Source organism: Magnolia sinica, chromosome 10 (assembly GCF_029962835.1).
Source record: "Magnolia sinica isolate HGM2019 chromosome 10, MsV1, whole genome shotgun sequence".
Lineage (NCBI taxonomy): Eukaryota > Viridiplantae > Streptophyta > Magnoliopsida > Magnoliales > Magnoliaceae > Magnolia > Magnolia sinica.
The window spans coordinates 26680953-26705753 of record NC_080582.1 but is presented as its reverse complement, the minus strand read 5'-3'; the positions used below and the strand labels follow the sequence as shown (position 1 = coordinate 26705753).

The following is a 24801-nucleotide window of genomic DNA, read 5'->3' as shown; positions in this document are numbered from 1 at the left end:
CCTCCTCTGGAACATAACCATTCATTCTATAGCTTTGTTAAACTTCTACGTGTCATGGTAGGCTATTTTCTAATTAGTTTAATTGGCATGCAAGTTTAATTAGGAAATTATGTTTTAAATTAGCATAATTGTATTTGGTCGTAATCACCTTCCTCTGGGACATAACCATTCATTCTATAGCTTTGTCAAGCTTCTACGTGTCATGGTAGACTATTTTCATACATTTTTAATGTATGATCAAATATATAACATTTACAAAATAATCATGATAATGGCATCAATATATAATAGGTTCAAATGCATTAGCAACAATCAATTAATTACTGCCTAAGCATTGAGAACATCAAATTATCCGTATGTAAGATATTCATTTTTAACAATTTCTATATTCTCTTATACCAGAGTGATAACGATTTATGTTATTCATTTAAGCTAATCTTTTAAGTAAATTATCATGTACTTCTCTTGACTTAAGTACAATCCTGAAAGCTTTTCCTGATCCTCTCTATTAGTTCCTAACCTTTCGTACTCATGATAGGCCTTTCACTCTCCATATCCAAAGTATTCTTTTATTTTCCACCTGTGTACTAATCTATGCACAAATATGTGCTCATGCACATTGTATGACCTTACTTGCAAAAATAAGGGCCAAGTTTACATATTTATATAATTTTCAAAAAATTTCATAATTTTAAATATGGGTGCAATATATGTGTGTATGTTGCAACTTGTATAAAATGCTAATTTACTCTCATTGAACATATCGTGCATAAGTTTATCTTATGGATTTAACCATGCATAGTAACATTGAACTTCTTGACCTTGCATAGTTTAGACCATCGTGAAGCCCATTTAATTTCATGATTTTTTTTTGTTACTTGCACATACATGATTTGATTATGATTTGGAAGATGAGTTTACTCATAACTGTATAAGCTTACTATGGTTTAGATAATTGATCAAACAATAAAAATGAAATACTTTACATTGATCCACATATTAGTGCTAAGTATGTACAAAATAATGAATGTCCACAAACATATATGCAATGCACCTATTTTCATTAAAACAATTATGGCTTTAATCTATGTTGAATATGGGCCTACTATAATTTCATATTCAGGTGGTTATATACTCATGTTGACTCTTAGAAGAACATATAAGTACTCATTCAAATAGTTTTAATGGACTTTTTATAATTATTCATTAGAGTGTGTGCCACAAGCTTAAAAATCAAGTCAATCCATGACTTAGGTGGGCCACACCACATACAATAGTTGAGAGGGGTTACCCTCCCATTAAAACATTGATAATCATTTATTAGCCCACCGATATGTGGTTCACAAATCCAGTCCATCCATTGTAAGTGGATGAGGGGTCAGACAAAGTTTCATCTTTATCCAAAACTCAAGTGGGCCTCACCAAATGATTTTATATGTTTTAGGAATGTCTTCACATGGTTTTAAATGGTATTGCCCACCGATACAACTGATTTTTGGAATATCACATAACCTAATGGTAACCCATAAATTGCATGGCATTGATGTTCGACACGCATCACGGTGGGGCCACACAGCTCAACCTAATGGGAAGTTCCCATGAGGCCGACCTTATAGTATGTATATATATAAAAGGAACTTCTCATTAGGTCCAGTTGTGTGGGCCCCATCGTGATGTGTGTCAAACATCAACGTTGTGCATTTGACGGGTCCCATTTAGGTTCTCCGATAACCCAAAAATCAGCCATATATGGAACTCAGGTGGACCATATCGGCTAAAACCATGTGAAGACATGCACAAAATGTATAAAGGCACTTGGTGGGGCCCACCTGAGTTTTGGATGCAGCTAAAATGTGGTTTGACTGCTCACCCAAGGGGGACACACATAATGGATGGGCTGGATTTGTGAACCACATCTCAATGGGGCCAATAAATGATTATGAATGTTTTAATGGGAGGGTAACCCCTCTCAACTATTATATGTGGTGTGTTCCACCCAAGTCATGGATTGACTTGAATTTTAAGTCTGTGGGCCAACATGGAATGGTGCATCTGTCTGATGGGGTAAATATTCGACCCACATCACAGTGGGGCCCACATAGCTTGACTTCATGAGAATTTTTCATGAGGTCGACCTAATAGTACCATTTCATATATATATATATATATATATATATATATATAACTTTTATTTATATTATATATATTACAACTTTTATTTATATCTGATTTTAGGCCTGTTACAGTCGGGAGAAACCTTTTCCTATTCAAATGCATACCGGGTCTCTCTCTCTTGCTTATTACTAGGAGAGGACTTTTTTTTTTTCATAATTGTCCAAATGCCCATGTGACCACAAATGTACTCTCACAAACATGTCAACACAGCTGGAATAGGCACACCCACCATTAGTTTTGTATAAAGCTCACCATAGTGTTTATAAGTCATCCAATCTACATATAATGTTCCTTGTCAAGATGAAGAATTGATCAGATATCACACTTTAAAAACTCATGCAGGCCATGAAAATGAATTTAGTGGTTAAGGTATAATTTTATATTGTTCCTTACAGGAGGCTTACCAAAGTGCTGAATAAACCTGATTTTTTGAGATCAAGGTAAAACATAAGGGTATACCTGATGGATGTGGTCAGGGGTGGCAATGGATACTAGCTCAATACTTAGTAAACCATGCCCTATTCATGATGGAGCCTATAACATTGGTGGCAAAGATCTTAAACATAAACAAAGATTCTCATGTGTGGTGCAAAGATGGTTCTCAATCCTCTTTTGTGATAATAATGCTTTACATGACACACTTTTCTCTCTAAATATATATACATACATACATATGTGTGTGTGTGTGTGTGTGTGTGTGTGTGTGTGTGTGTGTGTGTGTATATATATATATATATATATATATATATATATATATATATATATATATATAAAGGGGAGAGGCTTACTTGAGTAAGAGCTGGCATTGTAGTCTTTATAATCCATGGTGCCACAAAATTAGTCCTTATATTGTCTTTTGCCCACTCACATGCTAAATTTTTGGTAAGTTGATTCAATGCTCCTGAAAGAGGGGGGAAAAAAAAAGACATTAGAAAATTTTCAGTCATCTAATCAAGTTCCCTAACATTTAGCTTTGTAATAAAATAATAATTAATGAAAATGTCTAGTTACCTTTAGTTGCTGAATAAACACTTCCACCGCCAAACGATAATAAACCAGCAACTGATGAGATAAATACAATGTTTCCTTGTCCTGATTCTTTTAAAAGAGGATATGCAAGTTGGCTCAAATGGTATGCAGATTCGAAATTGGTGGTCATCACCAATGCAAAGTCTCCGGCTGTGACTGATATTGTTGGTTTACCTATCTCCGTCCCAACATTGTTTATCTAGAATTGTGAAACCAAATGTTAATCTTTTTATTAATTTAATGTGAAAAACTGAATTATGTTGATGAAAATTCTATCAATGGAATATACTGAATTATGTTGGAATAAAATATCATAAGGGTTGACAGCTTTGATTTAGATTTTTATTTAAGAATATAAATCTAGGACTTGGAATCCCTGAGATTTTCATTTTGTCTGTTGTGTTTGGCAACATGAATTTTGAATCTGTGGAATCTAGAAATGTGTTTAGCAACCTAGATTTTTAAGACGCAATGGAGGAAACTTTGGACTTGAGCTTAGGGGACAGTTGTGATGGCAGTAGAAGAGATTAGAGCTAAAAGAGGATCGGGCGGCAATGGTTTTGAGAGAGACTGATCAAGCATCAGATTAGCTTAGAGTTAAAAGAGAAACTCGGGACTAAAAGCTATGTTGGATTGGGCCACTATGGGGCCCACTTATATGATCCTTGGTGGGCCAAGCATGTACAAGTGGCATTTCTCAAAGAGTCTATTTATGGGAGTTATACGTGCTTAGCAAGCTTGTTGGGTGGCAGAGACAACAAGAGATGCTGACAGGTGTGAGAAAGAGTCATTTTTACAAAAAAAAAAAAAAATGATCGTGAGAGAGGATTTTCAATCTTCGGGTTTCAGAAAGGAATTGAATCGTTGGCTTTATTGGAATTTCAAACGCCAAAAGTCCAAACTGCTAAATATAATATTTTAGTGTGGATCTGAATTCCAAGCCCTAAAAGCCTAAATGCCAAACTGTCAAATGACCTCTAAAGAAAAATTGAAAGTCTTATATACAATATTTGAATTTAGTAAACTAATTAAGAGAGATCAAATATGGACTGTTGGTCATTTTTCTCAAACTGATCATTCTCCTCACACAATTGTGGCCAGCCTGATGAAAAGACCAACTTGAGTTTTCAACATGGGTTCGCTCATGGCCTGATGCATGGCCAAGATCTCCAAAGCGTCCACCATGTATTGCCTCTTGCATCTCTACATGCAGTGTACGTGAAAAGTGGAAAAAGTAATGACTAAGGATGTTAATGGGCTGGGTACCTACTAGCAAGGAGAATGGTTAGGCAAGGACCTTGCATTACATATCAAATTTTCACTCAAACTTGGGCTCAAGTCATTTTATCCCAACCAGGCACGGCTAGAACAACCCTACCTGACTTTACATGTACATGTTATATTTCATGAAAATGAATGTCAATTCTCCATTAGACAATCCATGCACTTTGAATGTATGCTGGTGTTCCTCTAAGTTATCTATTTTTGTGCATATGCGGCCCACTTAATCAATGGACATATTATGAACATTCCAGTAGGAAATGGGGACTCTGCAAATTTTTTGGCCTAGGTCAGTTCAGGTTACCCCGCATCCTACCACCTTCTTTGGGCTTAGGAATGGGCCCTATGTGGTAGACCCAATTGGGCTTGAACCAGGCTTGGACCTCTGGTCTTAAATGTTGGTTCGACATTAGTTAAGCTGTCTCGGCCAAAACTCGGTCCATTACCACCCCTATTTCAGACCAATATCTAAAGGGCACTCGGATTGTGTGGCGTAGAACACGGCATCATCCTCAGTACCATGAATATGTGGCAAAGCTTTGTGGCCCCACCATGATGTATGTATTTTATCCACGCCCGCCATCCATCTATTTTGTACCTGTTTCATGTGGTGTGGTCTATTGATACAATGCCTTCAATCTGATGCAGTAATTGATGGATTTCCATCAATCGACAGCAGCTTCAATCGAATCAAGAAAATCTCAATTTTCTCAGTTTGGTTTTTAGATAGTTTTTGGATCTTTTCGATAGATCAAACATCAAGGCTCGATCGATTAAGATAATTAGGAAAAAATAGTTTACTCTCTGGTCCCTTTTGTACATGTTTGATTTGATTGAACATGGGCCATCGACTCATCGATCAAAATCGATCAATCGACAATTTCAATTGATGATTCTCATAACTTCTGCGTAAGTGCACAGTTTTGCTTCTAATTATGTAAGACAGTTATACATAGCCTTATTAATATAAGATTAGAGAGAATCATATTGTGCTAGAGAGAGAGAGAGCACGAGTTTTGAAAGGGAATTTTCTCATAAAAGCGAGGGTTTTAAATTGGTAAGTTGTCAATCTCTTGTAACTTTTTGTTCATAGTAAATTCATTATCACCTGGTGCCGTGGTTTTTTCCCACAAAGGTTTTTTCATATAAAATGTCCATGTGTTTCTGTGATTGTTCAAAATTTTCATCTTTTTGTTGCGTGTTTGATTCATTCCAAGGTTGCTTTTATGCCTAACGTGTGGCGGCTACGTACAACAAATGGTAAGATTTTATGTTGGGTTATTTAGATTGAATATAAGACATAGGATCGAAGGGATCAAACATGAAGTTCGAGATGGAGAAGTTTAAAGGCAGAAACAACTTCGATTATGAAAGTCGAAGGTGAAAGCCCTCCTAATTTAGTAAAGAGTGTCGAAGGCACTCCTCGGTAAAACGAAATGTCTTAAATCGATGAAAGAAGAGGATTGGGATGAACTTAATTAGAGGGCAATTAGCGTTATTCAATTGTGCTTGGCCGAAAAAGTCATCTATAATTTTATTAATGAGATGACAACCATGGGCCTATGGGCGAGGTTAGAGAGCCTCTATATGACGAAGTCTCTTTCTAATCACCTATATATGAAGAGACAATTGTACACTCTGAAGATGGTAGAAATTTTGGATCTCTCTAATACATCAACACCTTTAACAAACTAATTTACAAATTGACAAATGTGGAGGTGAAGATTGATGAAGAAGATAAAGCGCTAATGTTGTTGATATCCCTTTCAGATTCCTATGAGAATCTGGTGGATATTTTGTTCCATAGTAGCGATACCTTAGACTTGGATATTGTTATCTCTGCCCTTTAGTTGAAGCAGTAGAGAAGGAATAATAATGGAAAATGTACTTCTACGAGGGCACTGGTTGCAAGGGGAATATCGTCTGAATGAGAGAATGGTAAGTCACAATAGAGGTCCAAGTCACAGGGCAAAGGAGAGTTCAAGTGTTAGAATTGTGGTCGGACGAGACATGAAGAAAAATTTTACAAGTCCCAAAACCCAAAAGGATGAAAATTCAGATAATTCGTTGAATGAGGCTAATTCAGTAGAATCTAGTGAAGGCACGAATGGTCATGACGTATTTTTTGTGTAACGACCTTGATTTTTTTAGACTTATATTGATTGTTTTTAGACTTATAAGAGCTAGACTAACCAAATTAATAATGTAAATTTGTAGTTATTAATAAAACTAAGTACTTGGCCTAGTCGATAAGGGTATTTTTAGTGGAAGGATAGGTTAGGGGGTCAATTCCTAACACCATAGGAGTTTTATTTTTTTCAAATTCCACAAAATCTTAGTGGAATTTTCTAGTCCATGTCTCTTTCTTTAGTTAAAGGGAAGGACCGTAGGAATTTCCTGCAGAAAACCCTCAAGCTAAGAGCAGCCGCGAGAGAGAGAAAGAGAAGCCCTGCGAAAGAGAAGTCTCCGCTAGTAAGTTTCTACTTATTTTTCTTGTAATTTTTCAAAATTTTCTATCTAAAAAATCCTATATCTAATCAATGAATATGGTAGATTAACCCTACGTTAATCAATTTGATCTATGGAGAAGTTTTAAAGGAAAGTGAACAACTTTTTATGTGAGATTCTATATTAAGGGAGTTCGGCTTTGAGAAATTAGTCATTTCAATCTAGGAAGGTTCGAATCGAATGATCATGAAGCTAAATAATGTTAGACCTTGAATCCTAGGGTGATCTGACATAGGAATTTTTCACAGTGATCTACAAGTAGGCTGGATGATGTTAGACAATGTTGTAAAATAGTTTTTAACCAATGATTATAGATTTCTGGATATTTCAGATCCAAGTTATCCTTTGGTTATTCCAAAATTTGACAATGAGAAAACCATTAGATGGGTTAGACCCAATCTAAGAATCAATTGAATTCTTAAAAGTTAAGAAAATAGATGAGAAATCCTAAAATTTTCAAAAAAATGGATTGTGTAAAAGAACCTATCCGACTTCAGTTGATTGAATGAAGTTAATGCTTGATCGATCAAATGTGTCAATTTTTATCTAGCAACCAAAGTCAAAAAATTGTATTGTGGTCAGTTTAATTGAAGTCCAAGTTCGATTAATCAAGGGTATCCTCGACCTATCTCGATTAATTGAGGGTGATGATCGAGAATGACCAAAATTGTCTAGTAACTAAATAGAATTAATTCCGACCTGTTTCGATCAAGCGACGAACATGTTCGATTGATTGAAGGTGATCAAATTTTTCCAGAAACTTGAGACGTTAAAGTCTGAATTTCATCAATCTATAGTCAATCAATCGATAGATCAATTGAAGGTCATCGAGATGGCTTGATTAATCGATTGATTCCTATTAGTTTTCAAAATTAATTTAAAGAAGTAATAACTGTTCATCCTAGTTTAATCAAAGGTGGATCCCACTTTATGAGATAGTTTAATTGAATTGTAATATGTCAAATTATCTTAATAGGGATTCGGAGTTTAGATTTTAAAGCATACGACTATTCGATAGATTCAATTTTTCCATGAATAAGCGAGTGAATCCCAACTTTTTCCATACCTGTACGATTAAGATAGATGATGTGATTGCTATGATTGTGATGATTGTTATATTTGCCACAACTGATATAATTATATTGTTGTTCTGTTATTATGATCCTTGTTGTATGATTCATGTTCTGAATTATTACTAATGTATATTGAATATGTGGATATGAAAAATATTAGTATCATGAATTCATTCTTACCTCTCATAGAGATATATATGTTGATCACACATGACAAATTATAGGCATTGAGTATGCATTACATGCATCTAATGCATTCTTGCATTAATTCCTATATGCACTCTCTAGAAGATTGCATGCACACCTCATGCTTGGGTTCATAGGGAATTTCCCTGGATGGTTGCTCCTAATAGATTCGTTGTCAGATGCCGACGATAGTCGAAGCCTACTCATAGAGTAGATGTGTAATTGCCCATGCCTACCTATGGTAGATGTCTGACAGGTACAAATTCAGGTTGATGGATATCCAACCCAAGCAAGTAGACGATCATCCCATTTGACATGCATCTAATAACATATTTGCATCCATACTCAAGCAACATACATACTATTTTATTTTTCTTGTGCTACCTTTTATTGTGTTATGTATGAACCATGATGACTTCACTTACTAACCTGACTAGATAACGTTGTGGATTGACAACTATACAGATTTGAACAACGCAGGAAAACCAAATTTAGTACCGAAGAATGAGGTTGGGTTAGTTGATGAGACTTAGGATCAATGGTCATATTCGGCACAAGATGAACTTGTCGCACTAGTGTAAATAATTGTTAGGAGTTTATTTCTATTCTTTTAGTTACTGATGTTATAATTGGCATTACATTGTTCACAGTTATGGTTTTAATAGAAATACTATTTGATATTCCAGTTAAATAAAGTCCAAAATGGGTGGAGATAGCTTGATTTTAGAGTTTTATTTTGTGATTATGCATGCATGGAATGAGTATCAGTAGAAGACGTAATTATGGTGATGAATTAGTGTAAATGTGGTGAGAACATAAAATGCATTAAATTGCACCTCTTAATAATCTTAGATGTTTGGATTTATGTGCACTTGGTGTACAAGTCATAGACCGTAACTCGGGTCGGAGGATGCACACTCTGTATTCGAAGTGTGAGGTGTGACATAATGGTATTAGAGCCATGCTTTTGTTAAACTAGAGGAACTTGTAGATTATGTCCTAATGTATATGATTTGATAAATGAAATCCAAATGTTTTTATCCACAATACTCAACTATACAAAGATGGACAGTAAGGATTGTTCCTATACTAAACTTTAATTCTTTTATAGGACACGATGACCCAAAGAAGATGCATAGTTCGCGCGATATGATTCCATCGACCAACATTAATGTCCCTCGCGAACTGACAATAGACCCAAACATTCTAGTAGAAGCTAAAACAGCGGATAGCGAACGAGATGAGGATGGTGAAGAATGAGAGGAGATAGAAAATCCTACCCCTCCAGTAAGGAGTTTATTTAGTGTCGGGCCTAATGCCAAACTTACCTTATCACTGACTGCTATGTGCACTCAATTCATTGGATCTATAGTTCCTAGCCATGAGATTAGTGACTTAAATGGTAGCCACGGTCAACAAGATCAATTTGCAACCCCAATTGAACATGACATTAAATATGGGTCAAGCACCTTAGGGCCAGTAGAATCCAGCCTTTGTGAGACACAGACAATCAGGTGGAGTGGACCTATTGGAGAAATTCAGGAAATTATGACCACTAGTGTTCAAGGGCGCTTCAGATTCGACTATAGAAGAAGACTAACTGACATAAGTTAAGAAGATTCAAGAAGAAATGGACTGCCTAGATAACCAAATGGTCAGGATGGTGACATTCGTACTACAGGGAGAGGTGAATATATGACGGAGATCAGCAAAGAGAATGGTCACAATAGCACATGTGTGGACTTGGAGCGAGTTCAACAGTAGGTTTCATGAGAAGTATTTTCTTAAGGTCTATCATTTTTAGAAGATGACAAAGTTTTCAAACTTGGAGAAATGGGCCATGACAGTAGCACAATATGAGGCGAAGTTCACCGAGTTATCCCAATATGAGGTGGTAGAAGATAGGAAAAATTCAAAAGTTTGAAGAAGGCTTCCACCAGAATATCAGAACTCTTTTTTGTTGTGTGAACATCAAGAAATAGTACAAAACCATCGACAAGGCCCTATGAACTGAAAGAGACTATGAACGAACTCGTATGCAATCAAGAGAACATTAGAGCAGGATTGCACCCACTTAACAGCAATCGTAAAAAAAGAGGTAGTGGAGTAAGGCCCTAACCTTGGCATCGAATCATCGGGAGCGACAGTTTGTTGCAAATTGCATGTATTATGGAAAGTACGGGTATAAGGCATATTTTTGTACGATTTGACTTAGAGACATTGGGCGGTTGCCACCACTTTAGCAGTCATCATCACAACTATCATCTCAAGCACCGAGTCAGTAGTCTATCTAGTCACCTAGACCATCGTACTCACATTCTTAGACATTATATTCTACACCTCCTCGATTGTCTCAAAATTAACAGAATCGACCCCAATAATCATCACGACCTGCAAATTCTCAAGGAGAGCAATTGTTCAGACAAAAGCCAATGCAAGCCAAAGTTTGCAACGTCACATCAACTGAAGAACCAAAAATGGATAATAATGTCATTGAAGGTACAATTATTATGCTCGATCATCCCATTACAATCTTGTTTAATTCTGGAGCTTCGTTATCATTTGGTCCAATTGCGATAATTGAACGGTTAAGCATGCAAACTATAGTTCTTATCAAACTAATTTCCTTAGAATCATCTGTGGGGAAAACCATCACTTTAGACAAAATATGTAAATCCTCTGAAATTAGTATTGAGGGTATCTCGATACCAATAGACTTAGTAATGATGGATATGAAGGGGTATGATGTTATCATATGGATAGATTGACGTACTTTCTTTCATGCTAAGATTGACTATCACTCCAAGACAGTAACTTTCTCTATTCCAAGGGGCGAGTCTTTTCAAATTCGAGGACGGTAAAAGGGTGAAAGAGTAGAACACATTATAGTGTTAAAGGATGAAAAATCACAAGAGTTGATGCTAAAATAGATTTCAATTGTAAATAAGTATCTAGAGGTTTTTCAAGATATACATGGGTTGCCACAAAGGAGGTAAGTTGATTTCAGTATTAATTTCATAACAGGATCCACACATATATCAATGCAGTCATGTCATATGCCATCGATGGAACTGTAGGAGCTCAAGAAGCTATTAGAAGAACTGAAGACTTAAGGATTCATTAGACCATGCACATCACCGTGGGGAGCACTTGTGTTATTTTTGAAGAAGAAGCATTGAAGCATGCAATTATGCATAGATTGTCATCTGTTGAATGAAGTAATGATCAAGAATAGATACCCAATCATGCGTATTGATGATTTATTTAATGAATTAAAGGGAGATTGCTACTTTTCTAAGATTGATTTGAGGTTAAGATATCACCAGTTGTGGATCAAGGAAGAAGATATTTATAAGACGGATTTTAGGATGGGCTATGGGTAGTATGAATTCTTGGTTATGCCATTTAGCTGGACCAATACCCTAGCCGTGTTCATGGATCTGATTAATATGGTATTCCAACCATATTTGGATTATTTTGTAATCGTGATTAACAATGATATATTAATCTATTCTAAGACTAGTAAAGATCACGAGGAGCACTTATGAACAACGCTACAGACCCTGAAAGAAAATTAATTGTACGTTAAATTCTCAAAATGCGAGTTTTGGAAGAAGAGTGAAATTTCTCAGGCACATATTACCAAATATGGAGTTACAACGGATCTGATAAAGGTTGAAGCGGTAATCCAGTGGGAACAACCCATGGTTGTCTCAGATATCAGGAGTTTCCTCGAGCTTGTCATATACTACATAAGGTTTATTATGGATTTTTCAAAAATTTTGAGCCCATTGAAAGCTTCACTCGTAAGGCGTGTCGTTCACCTGGACGGATAAGTGTGTGAAGAAGCGTTCATAGAGGTGAAGAAATTGTTAACCTCAACGCCTGTTCGTACCCTTCCTTGAGAAGGAGTGAATTCATTATATATAGGATGCATTGATTTTAAGATTCGGTTGTGTACCGATGTAGGAAGATAAGGTAGTAGCATATGCGTCGCAACAATTGAAGAATCATGAGTTTAACTACCCGACACATGATATGGAGTCAGCAACTATAATTTTTTTTACTATGAAGATTTAGGGACACTATTTATATGGTGAGCAATTTGATCTGTTTTCCGATCATAAGAGCCTCCGATATTTATTCTCGCAGAAGGACTTCAACATGAGGCAGAGAAGATGTATGGAATTCTTAAAATATTGTGAATTCAAACTATCATATCATCCTAGCAAGGTGAATTTGATGGCAGATGCTCTAAGCATGAAGCAATATATGTATCAAAGTATAGCCAGGTTAATGATTCGAGAATGGAAAATGTTGGACTTCATGAAAGAGTTTAAAGTGAAGTTACAATTTCAGAAACAATATATTCATCTCGACAATATAATGATTAAGCAGACTTTAAAGGAGAGAATCATAAACGCTCAAGAAAATGATGAATGCGTAACGAATATGATGGCTAAATAGTAGGATAAGGATAAATCCAAATGGAAGGTTTGGGAGGATAAACGTATCCGATATCGGGATCGTCTGTATGTGCCAGATATTCAGGAACTACGAGAAGAAATTCTAAGGAAGCACACCGATCAAAGTTTATAATTCATCTCTGTGGAACTAAGATGTATCAGGGTATGAACCAGTCATTCTGGTGGTCGAATATGATGAGGGAGATATGTGTCCCGATGTTTTACTTATCAGTAAGTGAAGACTGATCATCAAAACCCCTCTGATCTTTTATAACCTCCGAAGTTACATGAATAGAAATGAGACTGTATTTTGATAGATTTTATAGTTGGACTCCCGCAGACTCAAAAGAAGCATGATTCGGTATCGGTTATAATAGATCGACTGAGGAAGTTAGCACATTTTATCCCAATCTATGTTAATTATTTTATGGACGTGCTTACCAAGCTATACATCAAGAAAGTTGTACAATTGCATGGAGTGTCTAGTTATATCATATCGGATCGTGAGCCATGTTTTACTTCACACTTTTGGATGAGTTTGTAGGAAGCTACGGACACTACATTAGACTACAATGTGACATATCATCCGCGGTCAAATGGGCGGACAGAATGTGTAAAGTAGATACTTGATCAAGACCTTTTGTGAGCTTGTGCCTTAGATTTTACGGGAAGTTTGGATGATAATCTTTATTTTGCAGAGTTCGCATATAATAACAGTTATAAGGCCAATATTGGAATGGATCCTTGTGAAGCACTTTATGGGTGTCCATTTTGTGCATCGAATTATTGGATTGAAGTAGGAGAGAAAGGATTAGTTGGACCTAATATCGTTCAAGAGGCCACAAAGAAGGTATAAATTATTAGAAGGTGATTGTTGGCTACCTAGAGTAGGCAGAAGAGTTATGTACATAATCGAATGTGTAATTTTGAGATCTTGGTTGCAGACCATGTGTTCTTGAAGGACTCACTGATGAATGGATAAATACGTTTTGGAACTAAAGGGAACCCGACTCCTCGATTTATAGTACCATTTGAGATTAGGGACCGAATAGAAGTTCTGACTTATCGCCTCACATTACCACCTCAGCTAGCTAGTGTGCACAGTGTATTCCACATATCGATGCTACAGAAGTATGAAAGAGATGCTTCGCACGTCATCAACTAGCAAGACCTCAAGTTTCATGAAGATATGACCTACATCGAGAAACTGATTCGCATCCTAAACCGAAATGAGCATGTTTTGCAGATTAAGATCGTGCCACTAGTTAACGTACTATAGATTCATCATGAAACTAATGAAGCATTATGGGAGTGAGAAGCCAAGATATAAGAAAAATATCCCAAACTATTTTGCGATTAGATCAGATAAATTTTGACGATGATTTTTTTTTTTTAAAGGGATATAATGTAAGTACCCTAATTTTTTTAGCCTTATAAGAACGAAGTAAGAAATTGATAATTTAATTTTGTGGTTATTAACAAAACCAAGCACTTAGCTAGTTGGTGTGGGTACTCTGTGAAAAGATAATTAAGGGGATCGATCCTAACAACATGGGAGTTTTATTTTTTCCAAATTCCACAAAACCCTGGTGGAATCTTCTAAATCCAACGCTGTTTCACTATTTAAAGGGAATGACCATAGGAATTTTCGGCAAAAAATCCTAAAGTTATGTAAAGCCAAGAGAGAGAAAGAGAAGCCTAACAAAAGAGAAGCCTCTGCCAGTCAGTTTCCACTGATTCTCTTGTAATTTTTTAAAACTCTATCTAAAAAAAAATAGTAGATCTAACCAATGAACATGGTGGATTAACCTTACGTCCATCGTTTTGATATATGGATAAGTTTTGAAGGAAAGAGAATGACTTTTTACATGAGATTCTGTATTATGGGAGATCAACTTTAAGAAATCCAACCGTATTAGTCCAGGAATATTCGAATCAAAGGATCTTAAAGTTGAATCGCGAAAGGACCTTGAATCCTAGGGTGATTCAACTGAGGGATTTTCCACAACAATCTACGAGTAGGTTGGACAATGTTAAACAATGCTATTATAAAATAGTTTTTAAATAATGATTATAGATTTTTCAGACATTTCAGATCTGAGTGCTCTTTTACTTATTCCAAATTTGACAATGACAAAACCATTAGATGTGTTAGACCCAATCCAAGCAATTGATTTCTTAAAAGGTAATAAAGTAGAGGAGAAACCCTAAAATTTTTGAAAAAAATACATTGTGTAACATAACCTATCCAACTTCGGTCGATCGATTGAAGTTAGTGTTCGATCGATCGAATGTGCCAATTCTTGTCCAGGAACCAAAGTCAAAAATTTATATTGTGGTTTGATTGATCGAAGTCCAAGTTCGATCGATCAAGGGTCTCTTTAAGTTATCTCGTTCGATCAAGGGTAACGATCGAGAATGACCAAAACTGTCCAGCAACTAAATAGAATTAAATCTGACCTGTTTTGATCGAGCGATAGACATGTTCAATTGATTCGAAGGTAATCAAATTTGTCTAGAAACTTGAGACATTAAATTTCAAATTTCATCGATCTATAGTCGATCAATCGGGAGATTGATCGAAGGCCATCGATCTGTCATGATCAATTGACTATATTGATCTACAGACTCTTGTTGGTTTTTAAAATTAATTTAAAGAAGTAATGATGAGTCTTCCTAGTTTAATTAAAGGTGGACCCCACTTGATGGAATATTTTAATTGAATTGTAATATGTTAAATCATCTTAATATGGATTCAGAGTTTAGATTCCAATGCGCTTGACTATTCGACGGATTTTACTCCACCACGAATAAGTGAGTGAATCCCAATGTGTCTCATACCTATATGGTTAAGATAGATGATGTGATTGCTATAATTGTGATTATTGTTATATTTGCCACGACTAATATAATTATTGTGTTGTTGTGTTATCATGATCCTTTTTGTATGATTTATGTTTGAACAATTACTAATGTATATTAAATATGTGGATATGCAAAATATTAATATTATGAATTCATTGTTCCCTCTTAGAGAGATGTATATATTTGTCACACATAACAATCATAGACATTGATCATGCATTACATGCATCCATAGCTTTCCCGTGCTGATTCCTAGATGCACTCTCTAGATGACTTCATACACACCTCATGCCTAGATTCCTGGGGGATCTCCCTGGATGGTTACTCCTGGTAGATTCATTGTCAGATAACCACGATAGTGGAAGCCTACTCACAGAGTAGATGTGTGATTGTCATGCCTACCTGCGATAGATGTCTAATTGGTAAACATTTTAGTTGATGGATATTCACTTAGGAAAGTGGATGATCATCCCACTTGACATGCATCTCATGACATCTATGTATCCATACTCAAGCTGCATACATACTATTTCATTTTGCTTGTGTTACCTTATATTGTACTATGTATGAACCATGCTGGGTTCACTCACTAGCCTGGCCAACTAACGTTGTGGATTGACAACCGTACAAAGATGAACGAAGAAGGAAAACCAAATCAAGTACTGGAGAATAAGGCTAGGTTAGCTGATGAGACTCAGGACCAATGGTCATATTTGGCAGAAGATGAACTTGCCGCACTAGATAAATAACTTGTTCATGTAAATAATTGATAGGAGTTTATTTCTATTATTTTAGTTATTGGTGTTAGAATTAACATTACATTGTTCATAGTTATGGTTTTGGTTAAATCAGTGTTTAATATTCCAATTAGATAAAGTCCCAAATGGGTGGACATAATTTGATCTTGAAGTTTTCTTTTGTGATTGTGGATGTGATGGAATGAGTATCAGAAAAAGACAAGTAATTGTAGTGATGAATGGGTGTGAATGTGGTGAGAACATAAAATGCATTAAATTACACCTTTTGGTAATTGTTTGATGTTTGGATTTATGTACACTTGGTCTACTTGTCATGGATCGTAACTCAGGTCGGAGGGTGTACACTCTGTATCTGAAGTGTGAGGCATGACAGCCTGTGTCTAAGGTTGGGTACTTGTATAACGAGTCGATTTTGCACACGGGGGCATTGTATCACATGTGTCCGCATCGGAGTTGGTTCGCTACGTACAATGAGTATGATGGTGACCTGATTCTTATGGAAAATGAACATGCCTATAAGATGATTGGGATTGGTTTGGCATGCATCAAAATGTTTGATGAGATAAAGTCTACTCTGATCAATGTGAGGCATGTTCCAGACCTAAAGAAGAATCCGATATTTTTAAGAGCTCTTGAGGTACTCGGATACAAATTTGCCGGGTATGGTATCCTAAAAGTTTCAAAAGGAAAATTCATTGTTATGAAGGCACAGAGAAGCGAAAACCTTTACAGGTTGCTCAGGAGCATGATATCAGGTGGAACTATAGAGTTTGTAGCGGAATCCACTATGCACGTGCGTAACATATGCGCCTAGGCCACATAAGTGAGCATTATATGAAGGTACTACTCGATCGTGGTTTAACTCTTGCATTTTAAAATTTTGATTTAGATATATGTGAGCATTGCATTACAGTAAACAATTAAGATTTTCATTTAAAATTGATAAGTTTATTAGTAAATAACAATTTAATTATGTGCATTCTGATGTATGGGGATCGTCACCCATTGTTTCTAAATGATGGTCGCCATTCTATATAACATTCATTGATGACTACACTAAAAAGTTGTGGGTTTATTTCATGAAAAATAAATCTGATGTGTTGGCCACTTACAAGTTGTGGAAGGTTATAGTTGAAAAATAGTCAAGGCGAAAACTAAAATTTCTAGGACCAATAACGGCGGAGAGTTTACTTTTAAAGAATTTAATCAATTTATTAAGAATGATGGGATCGTGAGGTATAATACAGTTAGGCATATATCAGAGAAAAATGATGTGGCGGAGCGTATGAATTTGACCCTTTTAGAAAAGGTTTGGAGTATGCTAAGTAACATTGGGTTAGGTAATGAGAGATGGGCTAAGGCCATTAACACAACTTTCTATTTAGTGAATTGTTCCCCATCTACACTGATTGATTACAAAATTCTATAAGATGTATAGAGTGGTCAGGAAGTTCACTACTTGGGACTGTAGATTTTTTATTGTGATGCTTACACTCATGTACCGTCAGTTAAGAGAGATAAATTAAACTAAATGGCTAAAAAGTATACCTTTATTAGCTATGGTTATGGAGTGAAAGGGTAGAAACTATACGACCGGGTTTCGTGTAAAATCATACTTAGTTGTGATGTCAAATTCAATGAAGGTTCATTGCATTGAAAGGATGACCACAGGAAAATTGAAAATTCAAATGTTGATGTGAAAACAAATAGATGTGAAATAGTCAAGGAAGTTGAGTCACAAGAAGAGGTACACGAAGAGGTAAAGCCACCACCTATCAGGAGAAATCTAAAGAGAAATTGCATGTTACCGTTGAGATACTCGGGTGACTCAAATATTGTGTTTGCCCTCATTACGGATGAGAATAATCCTTCTACCTTCCAAGAAGCATTAGATGACCGAGATGCTGGGAAGTAGATGATAGTGATGTACGATGAGATGGATTCTTTTTATAAGAATAAATTATGGGAGGTGGTGGACCTACTTGTAGGAAGGAAAGTGATTGGTGTAAGTATATTTTTCGCAATAAACTAGATAGGTATACGAAAAGACTGGTTACGAAAGGTTATGCTTAGAAAGAATGCATCGAATTCAGTTAGATATCGACGCCGTGGTCAAGAAACTATCTATCAGATTTATATTGGTGTTGGTTGTCTAATATAATATGAAATTAGAATAGTTAGATGTGAAGACAATTTTTCTACACAGGAAACTAAAAGAGAAAATCTATATGAAGCAACTTGAAGGGTTCAAGGTGCGGGGAGCAGAGAATAAGATTTCTAGGTTAAATAGGTTGTTATACGGCCTGAAACAGTCGCCTATGTAATCATACAAAAAACTTACTTATTTCATATTGAGCAAGCGGTTTATAGGAAGTGAGTTCGATCATTGTGTGTACTTCATATTACTGAGTGATGGAAAATTCATCATTCTGGTATTGTACGTTGATGTTATGTTTATCATCAACCATAACATGTCTGAAATGAACATATTAGAGGCTAAGGTATTCAAGACATTCGAGATGAAAGACCTAGAGGTTTCGAAAAGGATTCTTGTCATCGACTTAAACAGAGACAAGAAAATGAGCAGGCTATGATTATCTCAGGAGGAGTATCTTGAGCTGGTTTTAATCAAGTTCAGACTTGATAAATCTAAACCGGTTAGCACACCCCACACTACTAACTTTCGGCTTTCTTCAGTGCAATGCCCTACGTCAGATGAAGAAAAAAATATGTCTCATGTGCCCTATTTGAATGCAATTGGAAGTCTTATGTACGCCATGGCCTATACTAACTAGATTTTAACATGCGGTGGATGTTGTAAGCAAATACATGTCAAACCCTAGCAAATGACACTAGGAGGTAGTGAAATGGGTACTTTGTTACATACGAGGTACAATGGAATACGTCTTAACATTCGAAAAATTTGAGAAGAAACTAGTAGGCTATGTGGATGTGAATTATGTTAGAAATGTGAGCAGTAGAAGGTCAAATTCTAGTTATTTATTTATGTTAGCGGGTGGAATGATCAATTAGATGTCAAAGCTTAAATTTGTACTTATTCTTTCTACAATCAAAACAGAATATATGATAGTGACAAAGCATTCAAGGAAGTGGTTTGGTTGAACGGAATGATGAATGAGTTGGGGCTTTATCATGAAGAAATGTATGTGCATTGTGATAATGAAAGCATGATTAATTTGCCAAAGAACTCAGTGTATCACTCTCGGACTAAACACATTAATGTGCGTCATCATTTTATCCGGTTGATGTTTGAGGAAGGCGGTGTTACTCTTGAGAAGAATCACACTAGTGAAACTCTAGCGCACATGCTTACGAAAGTAGTTCCTACAGAGAAGTTCAGGTTTTGCTCGACTTATCTGGGCTTAGCAAAGGATGAATGAAGACGGAGTGATCACATGAATTGGTGATGCAGTTGTGAAGAAATTTAGAGATGGTGATAGCGGCTTGGAATAGTACAGATGCATGATTGAAGCCACGATGGAGATTATTGATATAGTGCCTTCAATATGATGCAGTAATAGGGATTTCAATCGATCGATAGCATCTTCAATAGGATTAAGAAAATTTTGAATTTTCCAATTTGGTCTCTAGATAGTTTTGGACCTGTTCGATTGATCGAACATCAGGGCTTGATCGATCAAGACAATTCAAAAAAAATAGTTTGCTATGTGGACCCTTTTAGACATGTTCGATTCAATTGAATATGAGTCATCGATCAATTAAAGGTCATCGATTAGAGTCGATCAATTGACAATTTCGATTGACAGTTCGTACAACTTTTACCTAAGTGCACGGTTTTATTTCTAATTATGTACAAGGGTTATATGGACTTGTTAATATGGGATTATAGATAATCATGTTGTACCAGAGAAAGCTAGGGTTTTGAAATGGAATTCGCTCGTAAAAGTGAGGGTTTCGAATTTGTATGTTGTCCATCTTTTGTAACTTTATGTTCATAGTGGATTTGTTGTTGCTTGGTGCCGTGGTTTTTTTCCTCAAGAGTTTTTATATGTAAAATCTTTATGTTCTCCATGATTGCTTAAAATTTTTATTTCTTTGTTGTGTGTTTGATTCATTCTAAGATTACTTTCACACATAATGTATAATGGCTACGCACAACATGGTCCACCTAATTTTGGATCTGCCTCATTTTTCGAGATCATGCCCTAAAATGATATGGAAAATAGAGGAACGGCTTAGCTAAAACAAATACAACATGGTGGGTCACTGAGCTTTGCCACGTATACATAGAACAAACAATTGATTATGTGTTCTACTCTACATAATCCGAATCCTATGGTTGTTACAAAATATTGATTTTATAAATATATATTTTAAAATAAAAATAATAATATAATATATAAAAAAGGTTTGAAAAATACTTTTTTGTGGGTTTTTAAGAATAGTCTCACATGGGAAAGGGAAGAGAAGATTTTGTGGTTTAAATGAAAACAGTGGAGTATTATAATATTTGCTTACCTAGTCCAAGGACTATGGACCTTGCGTGTTCCAGTGCTACGCACTGGAACGCTTACGCACGGGCACGGGCACGGTGCGAGGGCGTAGGCATGTGAGGCAGTGTGGTTGTAGAGGCGATAGTGGCGCACTTTCGCGAGACGTGTGTGACTAAGTGGTTAAGGCGGATGGCTGGCTGAAGGGGAGACTAGAGGACTGAATAAGAGTCCTCCAGTATATATAGAGAGCTGAAATAGAGCTGTTGTGGCAGATCTGTAACAGCTGTGCCATTAGTGAAGGGTCCAGCTATAACTACTGCATGGCTAGCCCAACAGCTAGAAAACGGCTAGCTACTGTCTCACAACAGTCAGCATGCAGCAGCTTAATGGCCCATGCACAACAGTCAGAAAACGGCCATAAAACGGCTAGTTTTCTCCAACAGCCAGAAAACGGTCATGTGATTTATTTCCCTGGACTATAACTCCCAGCCACCATAGCTTATAAAAGGAGGGTCTTGATGGGTTTTCAAACTATCTCTCAACTCACTCCAGCAAACCCATACAAACTGAGACAACTTTCTACTCTTCTCCTATAATCCAACAAGACAGCAAGGGTTGAACCCTTTGCTTGAAGAACAGACCAACGGTGTGGTCTAGAACAATTTAACTGAACTAGTGGTTGAAGAACTGACCAGTGCAGTGGTCTAGATCAAATACTCTTCTCTCTCTCTCTCTCTCTCTCTCTCTCTCTCTCTCTTTGGGATTTTTCTTTTGTATTTCTGCCAGATTGTATAACCGAGTTCCATTTAGTGGGCCTTCGTGTTTGCTGAACGCAGACCCACACCAGGCTCATCGTATCCTAAAAGTAGTTTACCTGTAACCTATCAGCATACTCAATTCACTTGAATAGGGGCAAATAACGCTTTAAGGACAGCGTCCCAGACGTGCTTCAGTCTGTCCTTATTTAAGCTAATTTTATTTTCGATTTCCACATTATACAGAAATAATATAAATTTGTATAATTACCAACAGTGGCTCCGAGTTAAAAAAAAAAAAAAAAAACCACGTGCAAAAATCAGGCCAGTATACTCGTTTGTGAGCCATCCCTGCAATATAACAATTGAAATGTTGTAAGGACTTGCTTTATAAAAGTGTCACGCCTGATTTGGGACTTTGCTATCTTTTTCGCAACAAATCATCTTCGGTAATAATGACCACCTTATGTGTGTCTCAGATGTCACACACTTGCCAGGACGGCTTGTGTGATTCTCACAAATGTCCGGCTACCAACAGTCAAAGAGGATTGCAGAATACGTACAAAGATGTTGAGCTTCCCCTGGAAGAGAGTGGCCACCTCCTCCATCAGCTTCTCACGTGCCTCTCGCACGGAAACATCGCAAACAGAGCCACTCACGTTGAAACCCGATTCTCTCCATTCGTGCAAGCATTGCTGGAGCTCGGCTTCGTTGCGAGCACACGTGTGTACAGAAGCCCCGAACGCAGAAAGCTCCTCCACTGTGGCATGCCTGAATGAATACGTAGCAGGACGTGAGAATTTATTTATTTTCTATATAAAAGAGGCTAAAAAGAGAAAGCTTATGGGGACACACGTGTAATGAATCTAGACTGTTCATCTATTGTTCCCAGAAATAGATAGGCCATAGAATAAACTTGCACCGATCAGATGTTCACAACCATGTATTGTATGTCAAATAAAAACGGATTTGAAACCAGCCAATGGCTGGTGGTCGGTGCTCTGTGGCCCCATAATGATGTATGTGTTTCATCCATGCCGTCCATCTATTTTTCTAGATCATTTTATTATATGAAACCAAAAATGATTTATATCCCAATCTCAAGTGGACCACATTAAAGGAAACATTTTTTGAATGAATGTCAATCATTAAAAACCTTTTGGGGCCATAAAAGTTTTGGATCAAACTGATCTTTGTTTTTTCCGTTCATCTAGGTCTCTATGACCTACTAAACAGATTGTATGTCAAATAAACAATACAGTAGGCCTAAGTAGGATTTTAATGATGTATATCCAATCACTATTTTTTCCTCTGGTGTTGTCCAGCTGAGATCTATATCTAATTTTTTGAAAAAAGCCCCAAAATGATACGTAAAAATGGATGAACGGCATGGATGAAACACATACATTATGGTGGGTGTCACAGAGCACCGGCCATCAGCCACCGGGCTGGAGGCAGGGGGAGTGGCCAATCCGTTTCCGTGAACCCCTCGGTTACATAGGTACTCGTGATTGTACTGGATCCTCTTCAAAACTGGAGGTTTCACAGCTTGGCAAGATCATGATCATGAGGGAAGTGGATTGGTTCGGTACCTCACACCAGCTATATAGCTGTTGTATTGACATCAGCAAGTTCCGTGGGGCCTGATCATGAGGTATGTGTTATATTCAAACCGTCCATCCATTTGGAGAGCTTGTCTTAAGGCTTGATATGAAAAATAAAACAGATCTAGCTATCAAGTGGACCACACAAAAAAAAACTAGTGGGGGATTAAACATCTACCATTGAAACCCTTTTTGGGGTCACAGAAGTTTTGGATCAATATGAAATTTGTTTTTCCTCTTCATTCAGGTCGTTGTGATCTTACGGACAGATTGGATGTAAAATAAGTATTACGGTGGGCGCCCTAAAAATTTTTTAACGGTGAAAATCATTATCTCCACTGCTATTTATGGTGTGGTCCACATGATCTTTGGATATGATTCATTTTTTGGATAATGCTTTAAAATGATCTCTAAAAATAGATAAACGGTGTAGATATAATAAATACATCACTGTAGGGCCATGTAACTTTGATATCCTTTGAACCGTTCGTACAACTCAGACCTCGAGGAGCTTCAGTGCTCGTCTTCGAGCGACACGTACCTACAGCAGCTATATAGCAGGTGTGTGGTACCCCAGCCAAATCCTCTTACATTAGAAGGGCCAAAGTCACAAAAGTCCACTCATTAGGTGGGGCGCAGTGTACGGAACGAATGTATGGCTAAAAAATCATGATGTAGCTGTCAATTTGTACTGTGCCCCACCTGATGGGTGGCCCGGCCTATTTTGGGCGGTTGGGCCCAGCTTTTGGATGCCCCTAATCTTCCACACGTGTATAACCTTAAATCAAAAGGATGCGCGGTGGTCTCAGATTGAAGTGTGAAACGAAACGCACGTGTAGAAACCCATCTACAGCAATCAGACGATCATAGCCATATAAATAGCACAACGTCCACGAAGCATGGACCAAATTTCGCACTGATCACATGGTCCTCAATTCTGTTCAATGGACAGCGTATAAAAACCGTCCAATTCGTTGGAAATGTTGAAGGTGTAGTCAGTGTAATTTTTGGACTATGCCCCATCGATTGTGGTGCCAATGATCTGGACGGTCTAGATTGAAGAAATTGTATGGATCGCAAGTGTGGATATGCACACATGATCTAAACTACACTGGTAGAGCACAAAATAATTGTAAAGGAACTAAAGAAAAGGAAGGGACCCGATTCCTTTGGTTCCACCGGTGACGAGAGCAGTCATTCCTTGGAGAGACCATCGCTTCTTTGCTTCTTCGTCCATCTCTCTCACAATGACACGTCTTCTTTCTCATCTCCCTCTATATTTAAAGAAGTTCTTGGCTATAGTAGATACACTCGTATTGTTTTCTCTACTCCTCTTTTGCATGTTCATGTCCATTCATGATGTGGCTGGATGGTAAGATGATCTGGACCGTCCATTATTATGGCCTCATGGGTCATGTGGCTGACGGGAAGCTACAAGAATACAAAAAGAATATCTATTGAGGCTACTTTAAGCTCCTCTCGATTGAATGCGAGTAGTGGATCGTCTTTGTCCACAATCGCATGCTTGGAAGCTGTTCGTACGAAGGAAAGGCTTGCTTGATCCCGTCCATGTGATATAATCATCAGAAAGACGGTTGGGACCTTGACTCCACGTGGCTTGTCCAT

General features: G+C 37.0%; 1 protein-coding gene across 1 annotated transcript in view; it reads right to left on the bottom strand.

Annotated features, from left to right (window-relative positions):
* Positions 1-24421, bottom strand: part of LOC131258209 (tropinone reductase homolog At5g06060-like) — a 37307-nt gene extending 12886 nt beyond the window's left edge. Inside the window, exons 1-4 of the mRNA XM_058259349.1 lie at positions 24336-24421; positions 22135-22342; positions 3187-3403; positions 2964-3076 (exon numbers count right to left, since the gene is read on the bottom strand). Coding sequence (XP_058115332.1) covers positions 2964-3076; positions 3187-3403; positions 22135-22342; positions 24336-24412 — 615 coding nt within the window. The 5' untranslated portion in view covers positions 24413-24421. The remainder of the gene's footprint in view (positions 1-2963; positions 3077-3186; positions 3404-22134; positions 22343-24335) is intronic.
* Positions 24422-24801: the final 380 nt, after the last annotated feature.